This window comes from Mytilus galloprovincialis, chromosome 4 (assembly GCF_965363235.1).
Source record: "Mytilus galloprovincialis chromosome 4, xbMytGall1.hap1.1, whole genome shotgun sequence".
NCBI lineage: Eukaryota > Metazoa > Mollusca > Bivalvia > Mytilida > Mytilidae > Mytilus > Mytilus galloprovincialis.
The window spans coordinates 17,295,951-17,308,725 of record NC_134841.1 but is presented as its reverse complement, the minus strand read 5'-3'; the positions used below and the strand labels follow the sequence as shown (position 1 = coordinate 17,308,725).

At 33.1% G+C, this 12,775-nt stretch overlaps 1 protein-coding gene across 1 annotated transcript; it reads left to right on the top strand.

The window, feature by feature from the left end:
• The first annotated feature begins 222 nt into the window (after positions 1 to 222).
• Positions 223 to 4,659, top strand: LOC143071512 (nuclear receptor-binding factor 2-like). Its single transcript, XM_076245862.1, has 3 exons — positions 223 to 311; positions 3,385 to 3,469; positions 3,965 to 4,659. Exons 1-3 carry the CDS (start codon positions 291 to 293, stop codon positions 4,606 to 4,608), a joined length of 750 nt encoding a protein of 249 aa, XP_076101977.1. The 5' UTR covers positions 223 to 290; the 3' UTR covers positions 4,609 to 4,659.
• Positions 4,660 to 12,775: the final 8,116 nt, after the last annotated feature.

The window sequence follows — 12,775 nt, the reverse complement described above, 5'->3', positions numbered from 1 at the left end:
TTATGAACTCTAAATTACATTTGAAAGGTTTCTATAAAAATTAAAAGAGAGAAAAACAAATCCTTCATTTTTTCTAGTTGCAATCTCTGTCCTACCTTTTAATTTTTCACTCTATTCGGTCATGTCTGGTTTCAGTTTTTTTTTAAGCTAAAAGGTCGTTCCTTTGAATTGGCTTACAAGTTGAAGTTGTTAATTTTACAGGTGTTTTTTTTTTGTGCGGATTTTATCGTGCTATCCGACGTCGTTTTCGATTTTATTGTAGCATTGTAAATATCCGCAACAGATTTACCATGGACAGTCCACTAAATCAGGTAATTAATTTCCCGTCAGTAAATAATTAATCATTAAAACCATTGGAGAATTTAATGTATAACTAAAGGAAATGTTCATGTGTCATCTGGTCAAAAGTAAATGAGATTTAATGTGATTTTTAGTTACTTTACTATAAACTCCTCTTTTAACAATTCATCATAACAAATGGACAAATATGGCCGTATTTTCACCCCAAAAATCACATGTACTCTGTGTATGTAAAGCAAAATTATATCCGGGTGAAATTTGATCCGGAGGAAAAAATGTCACAGTAGTTGTTGTTTTTTTTATCCTGAGGAAAATATTTCCCTGGGATATTTTTTCCTTTGCCGTGAAATTCTATCTGGGTAGTTAACTTATTAAATAGTTATTAGAAAAAACTTATCCTTTAAAAATACTATGAAATAACAAATGTATTTGAAATAAAGCGAAATTGTTAAAAAACAAATGTATTATAATGGGAAATAATTTCACAAATTATCCTTGAAAAAATTTCCTGAAATATTCAAGTCAATATCATCCTTTTAAAAAGAAAATTATCATGAAACATAGGGAAGAAAATCAGAAGTCATTTCAAAGATCGTAATTGTGAAAATAATATCATGATTAAATAAGGTTAGTGTAATACATGTAAAAGTGAGTTGTTTTCAGATCTCAGCACAAATATAAATTTAAAAGTAAGGTAGAAATATAGTTCCATTACTACTGGTAACAGTAAGAGAAGATTTGATTATGATGATATTTTAAACTATATAAATAGTTTTGTCTGGGGACAGAGATGTAGCTGTTGATTATATTGAAATCAGATAAATAATAGCATAACAATATATTGGAACAAAAGCATGTTTAACAGCTGGATAGTTTTTACATGTGAAATATTATCTGTCTTATTAAATCAAGTTGTAAGTCATCTTTTTATATAAATGAATATATATAAAATAAGATTCAAGGAAAAATTTCATTATAAAATAGATTCAGAAATATGTTAAATTAATATCTTTAAAATATGAATTGCTCATAATTACCTCCCTTTGATAAATTATGCAAATTTGGTCTACCTTTGTGAAACATTTTATAATTATAGTCAGGTATATATTGATTGTGAGTAACTTGCATAGTAGTTAATGGGACTCTATTTCACACGGTTCTGTGAAATATAGTACGGCAAATATATACCGGTACATACTATCTGCATAACACAGATAGTTTATCACTCCTATGGAAAAAATCAACCTGTGAAATACCATGCCTGGAAAACAATTACCGGGAAAAATTATCCTCAGGATAAAATATCACAGAGGAAGAAATAAACCGTTACATGTACAGACTTACCTGTGCTGTTTGGAAATTTTTAATGCCTATCATCCACTAGATATATACAGGGAGGTTATATTAGAAGGAGAGTGAACACTCTGCTTGATACAAAATTTAACATCCCCAGGATAGCAGTTCGATCAGAGAAAAATGATGAAAATATAAAGAAACCGACATGTTTATCACCCACTTAACATGGCCCTCTGATGTACCGGGCTGTTACCGCGAGCAGTTCGGGCTAATAGATAAATCACATATGTCACGTGGTTGTTATCAGTGAGTGGGTCATTAAAGTTCAGGCATATTTTTGGTAACAATGCAGTGTATAGGTGTTTATTATATGGAAAAAGATTGGACACGCAATTTCAAAATCAATCGTCTGTCTACCGTGAAAAAAGATAAAGAAATGACAAAGTTATGTGGGTTTAAAGGAAATTTAGTGTGCGATTTTTATTCAACACTACATTGCTTTTAACAAAGATTTTTGCTTCACCTGTCAATTCCTGTTGATGAGAATTGGCAGGTACATGTAATAATCATAGAAAATATACGAATATGCAAAGTACATGAAGTACTTTAGTTACGGTGACCGGTAACGACCGGAAAGAATATTTGCAATTGAAACAGAGAAATTTATCTGGAACAACGTAAAAGTGCTTTCTGTTGGTATTAACATTGACGGCAATGAGACAGATATTTGTTTCATTTCTATTGGTTAGAAGTTAACTTTAACATGAAATTTTAATTTTTAATTACTTAATAAAAAAATATAACAAAAAATCGTATTAATATGTCAATAATTATATTTCCGGTCAGTTTATGACACCTCAGGTGTTTCCGTTCTTACTCGGGTATGTACATGTTATTAGGACAAAATCTCCCTCTGTGACAGAGTCGATCTCAAGTAATTAACACCCAGTTACAGAAAAGTCGGTAACATTTTATGTGTAATTATCGTCTTTCATCCTCTCTCCTTCTAATATAACCTCCTTGATATATAAAAGTTAAATGCATTTTGTGTTTAAGAAAGATCTTTCTTAGTTTTTGATGGGCATTTTTTTTCCTTTCTGCAGAAGTCCAGGTGTAAAAATAAACAAACACCTGAATTACTTTGATACTGTCCACTCAGACTCAGATAAACTCTTTAACTCACCTATAGTGAAGATAACTCTTGTCCATGTCAATATTAAGGACAATCAAAACAATACAAACCGGTTTTTTAACTGAGGGAGCATCTCATAGTTGTACCACAACTTAGTTAATTTTCACACCTTTTGCAGGAAGGAAAAAAAATGCCCATCAAAATTCAAAAGAGATTTTATCTTTCTGAAACACAAAATGCATGTAACTTTATTATATCTAGTGGATGCCAGGCATTAAAACTTTTCCAACTTCACAGGTAAGTCTGTACTCAGAGTAATTTTTGGCATGTAAATTCAGCCTTATTTGTCCGTTTGTTATGATGAACCTTAAACTAGTCTTTTATTGATGCATATAATGCTATATATTATAGCCAATATAACTACAAAATGCCAATCTGCCCTATTTTGCTTCAAATAAAGTCTAAACAAAGATACCCCTCTATAGAGGAATCATTTTATCCCTATGCCTCTATAGAAGGATTATTCCTCTATAAAGGTATAAACACCATACATGTAGAGGATTTAATTGTTCCCAACCTGTTCAACACTTATTTTTATCAGATTTGAAGTAGACGAGGAATTTAACAGAATATATCAGGTTTTTTTTTATTTGTAGGCTCATCAGCAGAGTAGAAAAGCAGATATGATGTTAAAGTCTAAAAAGTTTGAAGAGGCAATGATATGTCACAGAAGAGCTGCAGGTAAAAATTATACTTCAATTGGTTGTTATTTTATGCTTTACATGTATATGCACATCGAAAATAGGATGTGCTATGGTACATGTATACCAATACCCATCTACCAGTCCATCAACACTTCATATGATAACTCAGATTTATTTTATGAATTTACTGGGAACTTTACATATTTTACATATTACATATTTGTTGGAATTGGTGAAAATATTGTTCTGTCCGATATGTCAATCTAGAGTTATTGGACTTTGCAATTGACTAACAAATAGATTAATGGCATTCATTAAGTGTCATGTATACATTGTAGCTCCAGTATGGGGTTGGGTACTATGCCAGGTACAAAATGTACACCTTTGTTTCAATCCATGCCTGTTTAATACTTGCAGTGTCACACAATGATTTTCTAAATTCAATAATATTTTTACAATTTTATTCTGGTTTGTGTGTTTATATTATTTTATTATATTCAATTACCGGTATGCATTTTCTATTGTCTTTCAGACTTCTTGTTAGAAGCTTTACAGACCACAAACTCAGAGTTAGCCAAAGAGTCTATCTACCATCAACATCAGTATCATCTCAGACAACAGGATAATCTCCAACATAAAATAGACAGAGAGGAACGCATCCAATACAATAAAACTATAACTCCACTGGTTAGACACAACCAAAGTACACAAACTGATCAAGAGGTCAATGATGAAGCAGTATTACATGCTATGTCTGACACGGATTCTGTACTAGGATTTCTGGTCAATAGAAATAAAACATTTAATGATCCAAGAAATAAAGACATAACTGTGCATTTTAGATCAGATAAACAAAATGTAACTCACAGCATTACAAAAATTCCTAGAGATGATAAAGATATTCTGGAAGAAATGTATGTTAAAAATCAAGAACTAGAGAAGCAAGTTATTCAGCTCAGTAGAGAAGTGATGGACCTAAGAGGAGAAAAGAAACTCTTACATGAAAACTTAAAATTGATAGAATCAGGTGGGAAAGATATGTTTGATATGGGAGAGGGATCATGTATACCTGATCTGATGTTACCTCCCCTTGAAATGCCTCAGTTTGACCTTGATTCATTGCAAAGTCAAACAGAGACTGACACTGAAACACTCACACTATTCAGCAATGACTAATATTTCCTACAATGAATAAAAATATATTTAAAAAACCTTTTTTGTTTTAAAATTTTAGCGTTGCTCGAAAATTAAAGTCTTCAGGGATATCACTAGAAAGTAGAAACTTATTCGAGATTGCTCTAACATCTGACTGCTTTATGTAGACTAGTTGGGGCCATTTTATAGTTCTTTTTCTACAGAAGAAAGATAGCTAAGGTAGTTAGAACTACAGAAAACAAAACAACAAACCATGCACAAAAACTATCCTCACATGTGTCAATGCCGAATGTCAAAATGCTTACAGATTCAGATCTATTTTGAAAACTGATTACTTATGGTAGCGTAAATACAAAAGGTTTATGATACAAAAAAGAAGATGTGGTATGATTGCCAATGAAACAATTTTCCAAAAGAGACCAAATGACACAACTACAGGTCACTATACAGCCTTCAACAATTAGCAAAACCCATACCATAGAATAAAGAGTTTATCTTAAAATCCCTTGCTCTTACAGTCCTTAAATTCAAGTGATTTTGGATAACTTGTACTGAGGAAATTAAAAAAAGCATGTCTTTCTGATAACATTTACCAATTTGCACAACATCTTATAAGTGATTGAGCACTCAAACAGCTTATATGGTATCATAACTATGACTGCCAATGAGACACCTATCAAGCTGAGACCAAATGATGTTGATGCAAGTATTGATCACCATACCACCTTATGACAAGAGCAAAACCCATATTGGATTTATATAGAAAGCTTAGAACAGCCTTGAATTGTCCAAAATGAAAAAGCTTTCAAACCAATAAAACAAACCAATTCAATGACAATACAAAAACAAATACAATGTATAATAGTATATGTATTGACAATCAATGAATTTAAGTCTCCTGACTTTGGACAGGAACATACAATTTGTGTCCGAAAGCTCAATCCTTCTCTTTTACATAAAATCAAAACAGAAATAGCAACGGTAAAAATCAGTTTAAAAACTTTCATCAGATCGACACAAAGTATTACATCAAAAAAATATCAAAAAGACAACAGACACAAAGTACAAAAAAAAATAGTCTGTACACAAGGATTAAGTGATCTCAGCATACATGTACATTGTATAACTGAGACATCTTATAAAACGGTCTGCCTGATATTGTCTGGTTTGACATACAGATAGGATATGTTCAAGGCTGTTGTGAAAGAGGGCCTTAACACAAATCAACGATGAAATTGAAGAAATATGGATTCAAATTGACCATGTTTTAATTTTTATCATTTTTGTAAGACATGGGTATGATGTTTCTTGAGGTGGCAGTGTCATCAACAATGTATTAATTTGTGATAAGGCCTAGTTTATAGTGCACCACAAGTAGTAGGTCTGTGATATTTGGTATGCAGTTGCATTGGCACATCTCATTACTATCGATAATATTTGATCCTGCCCCCTCAGTCATGGTATAACGACTTTAAAACTTTTGCTTATTTTACATGCATAAGTTTGTGATTAGGTCAGTTTATGAGGAACCACTAGTGGTAGGTCAATGATATTTGTATAAGCATTGGCATATCCCATTTCCTTTGTATAAGCATTGGCATATCCCATTTCCTTTGTATAAGCATTGGCATATCCCATTTCCTTTGTATAAGCATTGGCATATCCCATTTCCTTTGTATAAGCATTGGCATATCCCATTTCCTTTGTATAAGCATTGGCATATCCCATTTCCATGGAGATTATTTGGCTGTGCCCCCTTAGTCATGGTCTATTAACTTTGAATCTTTTGCTTACTTTACATGTATTAGTTAGTGATTAGATAAGTTTATGAGGAAACACTAGTGGCAGGTCAATGATATTTAGTATGCAGTTGTATATAATTTGCATATCTCATTTCCATGGAGATTATTTAGCTTCGCCCCCTAAGTCATGGTCTATTGACATGGAACATTTTGCTAAATTAATATATATATATATTAGTTTGTGATTAGGTCAGTTCAAGGGGTACCATTAGTGGATGGCCAATGTTAATTGGTATTCAGTTTTATTTGAAAGCATTATCACATCTCATTTCCATGGATAATATTTAGCCCCTGCTCCTCAGTCATGGTCTATCGACTCTGAAACTTTTGCTAATGTATGAGTTTGTGATTAGATCAATTTAAGATGACAGCAAATTACAAGTTGGCATTTGCAAGTATCGTTTCTATGGAGATTATATAGCCCCACCCCCTTTTCATGGTTCACTGACTTAAAAACTTTTATTTAAGTAAATTTCCTGATGACAATCTTTAAATTTTTCGTAAAACTAAGGATTTTCTTATCCCAGGAATAGATAACCTTAGCCGTATTTGGCACAACTTTTTGGAATTTAGGGTCCTCAATGCTGTTCGACTTTGTACTTGTTTGGCTTCATAACTTATCGATCTTAGCGTCTTATGAAGACGAAATGCTCGTCTGGCGTATTAAATTATAATCCTGGTACCTTTGATAACTTATATAGTTTACATGTTAAATGTTTGTGTACAGGTTTGTTTAAAGAGAACGACTTAAAATAAGTCAATGGTATTTGGCATGCAGTTGTATTAGCATTGGCAGATTTCATTTACATGGCTATTGTTTAGCCATGTAGCTCAGTCGTGATTCATTGCTTTTGAATATTTGCATAACTTATGTAAGCTGTTAAAGTATTGCTATTTCAATTCCAACATTTACATAATCAAAATTGCAAAAAGGCGAGACATGTCTCTGTGATAACAGTTTATCTGTATTTCTATGACGCTTTTTCTTATTCCTTTATTATGGCTTTACGATATTGAAAACAAATCTAAAAACAAGAAAAAAATATTTCATTAGATCAAAAAAAAGGTTAACAAAAATTTACATGTAACCCAAAGAATGATATTTCAATAGATAGATTTAAATTTAGTTGCCAATCTTTAGTATTATATTAATCTGGTACATACTGTTACGGCCAGAAATCGCCTTTAAATTGTAGCCAACAAAAGACACAAATCAATAGTAAAATTTAACAATATTTATTATACAAAAGTTTACAAAAGGTATTACACAAATATTACTGTTAACTTAACTGTCCAAATATGAGTCCAATCTGTTATCTTTATCTGTATCCGGAAATCTTTCGGAATCCAATTTGAATATTACGTTCACTACTAATGTCACAATCCAGTATGATGTTGTTTGTAGAATAAAAGTGTCAATCCAAATGCTGTGAATACTAATGTCTATCAATGTCTATGTCCAAGTTTAATTCTGAGAGTTTAACTTTAGTGTCTGTATATATAGTGTTGTCATGGAAAATTCTGGAACACTCTATAATGGAACATTGTGGAAAATCCTGGAAAGTTACAACGGAAGTTTCTGGAATAACGTAGAAGTTTAAATTACGCATCTTTTATAAGGATCATTCTAGAAAGTTCCAATCATTCTGTGATTGTTCCAGTGATTCCTAAACTGCACAGTTATAAGATTATTTCATAAACAACTATCAGGCCATACAACACAAATTAGGCCAACATAAATAAACATAATAATTACAATATCATAACACCTCCCCCCTTAAAAGAAGTTTTAGTGTAACAAAAACTTATCATGAATAATATGAACAAAAATACATAATATATACAAAGTGATTTAATAAGCTCTAGATAAAGCATCAGCTATTACATTATCTTTACCCTTAATATGTTTTACAATTACATCATATTCCTGTAACAATAAACTCCACCTAGTCAACCTCTGATTCTTGTTTCTCATTTTATGCATGAAGGTGAGAGGATTATGATCAGTATAAACAAGAATAGGATATACAGTGGGATTCAAATATACATCAAAATGTTGAAGTGCTGACAACATTGCAAAACACTCTTTTTCAATAGTTGAATAATTTTTCTGATGTTTATCTAATTTCTTAGAAAAATATGATATAGGTTTTTCAACATTATCATCTGTCTCTTGATATAAAACAGCTCCTATTCCTACATCGCTTGCATCAACGGCAAGTTTAAATTGTTTTTCAAAGTCTGGAGTAATCAGAACTGGACTATTAATTAAAAGTGATTTGCTATTTTCAAAAGCTTTTTGACAATTTTCACTCCAGATAAATTTAGAATCTTTTCGTAAAAGATGAGTCAATGGTTGAACAACAGTAGCAAAATTTGAACAGAATTTCCTGTAAAATCCTATCATGCCTAAATATCTCATAAGTTGCTTTCTATTTGTAGGAGGTGGAAATTTGGAAATAGCTTCCACTTTAGCCATAATAGGTTTTACTTGACCTTGGCCAACTGTATGCCCTAAATAATCAACAGTGGCCTGACAAAATTCACTTTTACCAAGATTAACAGTCAAATTTGAATGTGACAATCTATCAAAAGTATCATACAAATGTGTTAAATGTTGTTCCCAGCTATCACTACATACAATAAGATCATCAATATAAGCATAACAACAGTCTAAATCTTTTATAACATTATTGATCATTCTTTGAAATGTAGCTGGAGCACTTTTCATGCCAAATGGCATTACAGTATATTGAAATAAGCCATCTGGTGTAACAAAAGCTGATATTTCACGAGCTCTCTGTGTCAGTGGAACTTGCCAATAACCTTTCAACAAATCAAATTTGCTCACAAATTTTGCTTGACCAATGTTGTCAATACAATCGTCTATCCTTGGAATCGGATAGGAATCAGATTTTGAGACTGAATTTACTTTTCTGAAATCAGTCACGAAACGAAAGGTTTTATCTGGTTTTGGCACAAGGAGACAAGGAGAGCTCCATTCACTGTTACTCGGCTCAATAATATCATTGTCAAGCATATATTTAATTTCTTTTCTCATAGCTTCAAGTTTGAGTGGATTAAGCCGGTAAGGATGTTGCTTAATTGGAGAAGCATCTCCTACATCAACATCATGACAAACAGCAGTGGTTTTGTTTGGCACATCTGGAAAAAGATTTGTAAAAGAAAATACCAAAGTTTTTATTTCTTCTCTACTATCAAAAGACAGATGTGCAAGTTTTGAGTCTAAATTTGACAAAATTTCTGAATTTTTCAATCTAACTGTCTCTTCCATAGTTTTAGAACTAAAAGGTGGTTCAATTACATCTGGTTTGCCATGATTGTTCTCAAATTTAACCATGCCTAAAGTGGCAACTGGTTTACTCTCACATTCATTAGTACGCTCAAAATATGGTTTTAACATATTAATATGACACACTCTGTTTTGTTTACGCCGACCTGGAGTTTTTACAATATAATTCAAATCATTGATTTTACTCTCTATTGTATAAGGACCACAATATTTAGCCTGTAAAGGATGTCCAGGGACTGGCAAAAATACAAGTACCCTATCACCAGGCTCAAAAACTCTGTCCCTGGCATCTTTATCATACCATATTTTCATCTTGTTCTGTACATTTTTTAAGTTTTTCTGAGCAATTTGACAAGCAGTATACAATTTTTCTTTAAATCTAGATACATAGTCTAAAAGATTCAAGTCAGTATGTTCAGTTAGCCATTTTTCCTTAATCAATTTTAACGGTCCCCTTACAGTATGGCCAAATACCAATTCAAAGGGACTAAATCCAAGGGATTCTTGAACAGCCTCTCGAACTGCAAAAAGTAGAAAGTGAACTCCATCATCCCAGTCTCTGTCAAATTGAAGACAAAAAGTTCTAATCATGTTCTTCAATGTTTGATGAAAACGTTCTAAGGCACCTTGAGATTCTGGATGGTACGCACTTGATCTATACTGAGCAATCCCTAACTGGTACACGACTTGCTGAAATAGACCTGACATGAAATTTGATCCCTGGTCGGACTGTATAGACTTAGGAAGTCCTACTAACGTGAAAAATTTGATAAGAGCTTTGACAATAGTAGGTGTCTTGATATTTCTTAGCGGAATAGCCTCAGGAAAGCGTGTGGATGTACACATGATTGTCAATAAATACGCATTTCCAGTTTTGGTCTTTGGTAAAGGTCCAACGCAGTCAATTAGAACTCTGCTGAAGGGTTCGTCAAAGGCTGGAATAGGCAGAAGTGGTGCTGGTGGTATTTTCTGGTTAGGTTTACCAACAACCTGGCATATATGACATGATTTGCAGTATTCTGCAACATCATTTCTAAGTTTAGGCCAGTAAAAATGCTGCAAGATCTTAAGGCAAGTCTTCCTTATACCTAAGTGTCCAGCCAAGGGGGTGTCATGGGCAAGACCAATAATTTCTTGTCTATAAACTTTAGGCACCACCACTTGGTATAGCACTCTCCATTCCTCCTCTGGGGTAGCATCAGGAGGCCTCCACTTCCTCATTAAAATACTGTCCTGATGGTAATAGCATTCGGCCACTTTGTCTGCTTCCTCCTGTGGTTGAGCCCTCTGGCTGAGCTGAAGAACCTCAGGGTCTTTATGTTGTTCTTCGAATAAATTCTTTCGGTCTAATGAATGGCTGTTTACGTCTGGCCATGGTATAATAACATTCTTGTTAACACTAGGTGGTCTTACTATGGCCTTTTCTGAGCTACCAGGACCTTCAATGTCGGCTAGAAAAGTGTCAGAGAGGTCCATATAATCAAACTGGTTTTCTTGCAAATCCTCATATTGTTGTTTTCTAGCCATCGCCCTAGTAACAACACAAGCTGGATACAATTCAGCATCATCTTCAGGTGATTTAACATCCACCACTGGTTCACTGGTAACAATTGGTTCAGCAACCACTTTGTTCCTAGCTAGATCATTTCCTAGCAATAAGGTAACACCCTCAACAGGGAGATTAGGACGAACACCTACAATAACTGGTCCAGTTATCAAATCTGACTTCAGATAAATACGATGGAGAGGAACATCTATACAACCTAACTCTACACCTTGTAACAAAACGGAGGCACCAACAGAAGTCTTCTCGGACAAAGGCAACACACCTTCTAACAATAAAGACTGAGAAGCTCCAGTGTCCCGTAAAATTTTAATAGGCTGAAGAGTGGTATCATCAACAATAGCAACAAACCCATCAGACATAAAGGGTTTATATTCCTCCATATAATCACAAAAACTGGACTTAAAAGCCTGACTCGCAGGACATTCCAATGTACTGGTAATATAAGGTGTCGTACAAGCACTGGTCTTCGGCTTATTATCTCGTTCATTCTTCTTCTGGAGTCTAAAACAATCAGCCATCAGGTGACCAATCTTCTTACAATAAGCACAAGTCAGTGACTTCTTCTCAAAAGTATCAAATTTTGGACTAGACATATTATAACTGGACTGACTCTTATTCTGTGGAACAGGCTTACTATCAGTACGCTCAGTGCTTTGATTTTTGTAATTTCCACTGGAAGTATTAACATTTTGACTCTTGAAACTTCTTTTATGTGAAAGAGTATAATTATCTGAAATTACAGCCGCATCATGTATTGACTCAACAGTTTTGTCGTCTAAATGTGTTTTTAATTCTGAATGAACACATTGTTTAAACTCTTCTAATAACATCAATTGTCTTAGTTGATCAAAATTGTTTTTTGTTTTCTTTGAAGTAAGCCATTTATCAAATAGATCTTCTTTTTCCCGAGCAAATTCCACATAGGTTTGCGAATCAAACTTTTTATAAGATCTAAATTTCTGTCTATATGCTTCTGGTACTAGCTCATAGGCTTTCAAAATTTCCTGTTTCACAGTGTCATAATCAGAACTTTTTTCTGATGGAAGTGCGGAGTATATTTCAGCTGCCTTACCCTCAAAAACACTTTGCAGCATCGTAGTCCAATACGGCATTGGCCATTTCAAATTATTAGCAATTTTCTCAAACTGTGGAAAATATTTATCAACTGTTTTTTCACAAAATTTCGGAACCAAACGTATATTTTTTGCTGCATCAAAATAATCTGATTTCGACTGGACTTTAGTGTTGCTTTCTTCTTTGACCATTTCAATTTTCAGTTTTTCCATCTCTAGCCTTTCTCTCATTTCAAGTTCTTTTAATTTTAATTCATCTTCTTTTATTTTCTCCCTCTCCTTCATTTCCAGTTCTTTTAATTTAAATTCATCTTCTTTTTCTTTTCTCTCTATTTCCAACCTTTCCTTCATTTCCAGTTCTGCTTGTTTTAATTTAAATTCATGTTCTTTTAATTTGAGTTCATGTTCTAATTCAAGCTGTTTTAATTTAAAG

Excerpts from the sequence above, each read along its gene's own strand:
- LOC143071512 (XM_076245862.1), top strand. The coding sequence starts at position 291 with ATGGACAGTCCACTAAATCAG. Across the intron at positions 312-3,384 it reads TGGACAGTCCACTAAATCAG|GCTCATCAGCAGAGTAGAAA; the intron begins GTAATTAATTTC and ends TTTTATTTGTAG. Across the intron at positions 3,470-3,964 it reads ATGTCACAGAAGAGCTGCAG|ACTTCTTGTTAGAAGCTTTA; the intron begins GTAAAAATTATA and ends ATTGTCTTTCAG.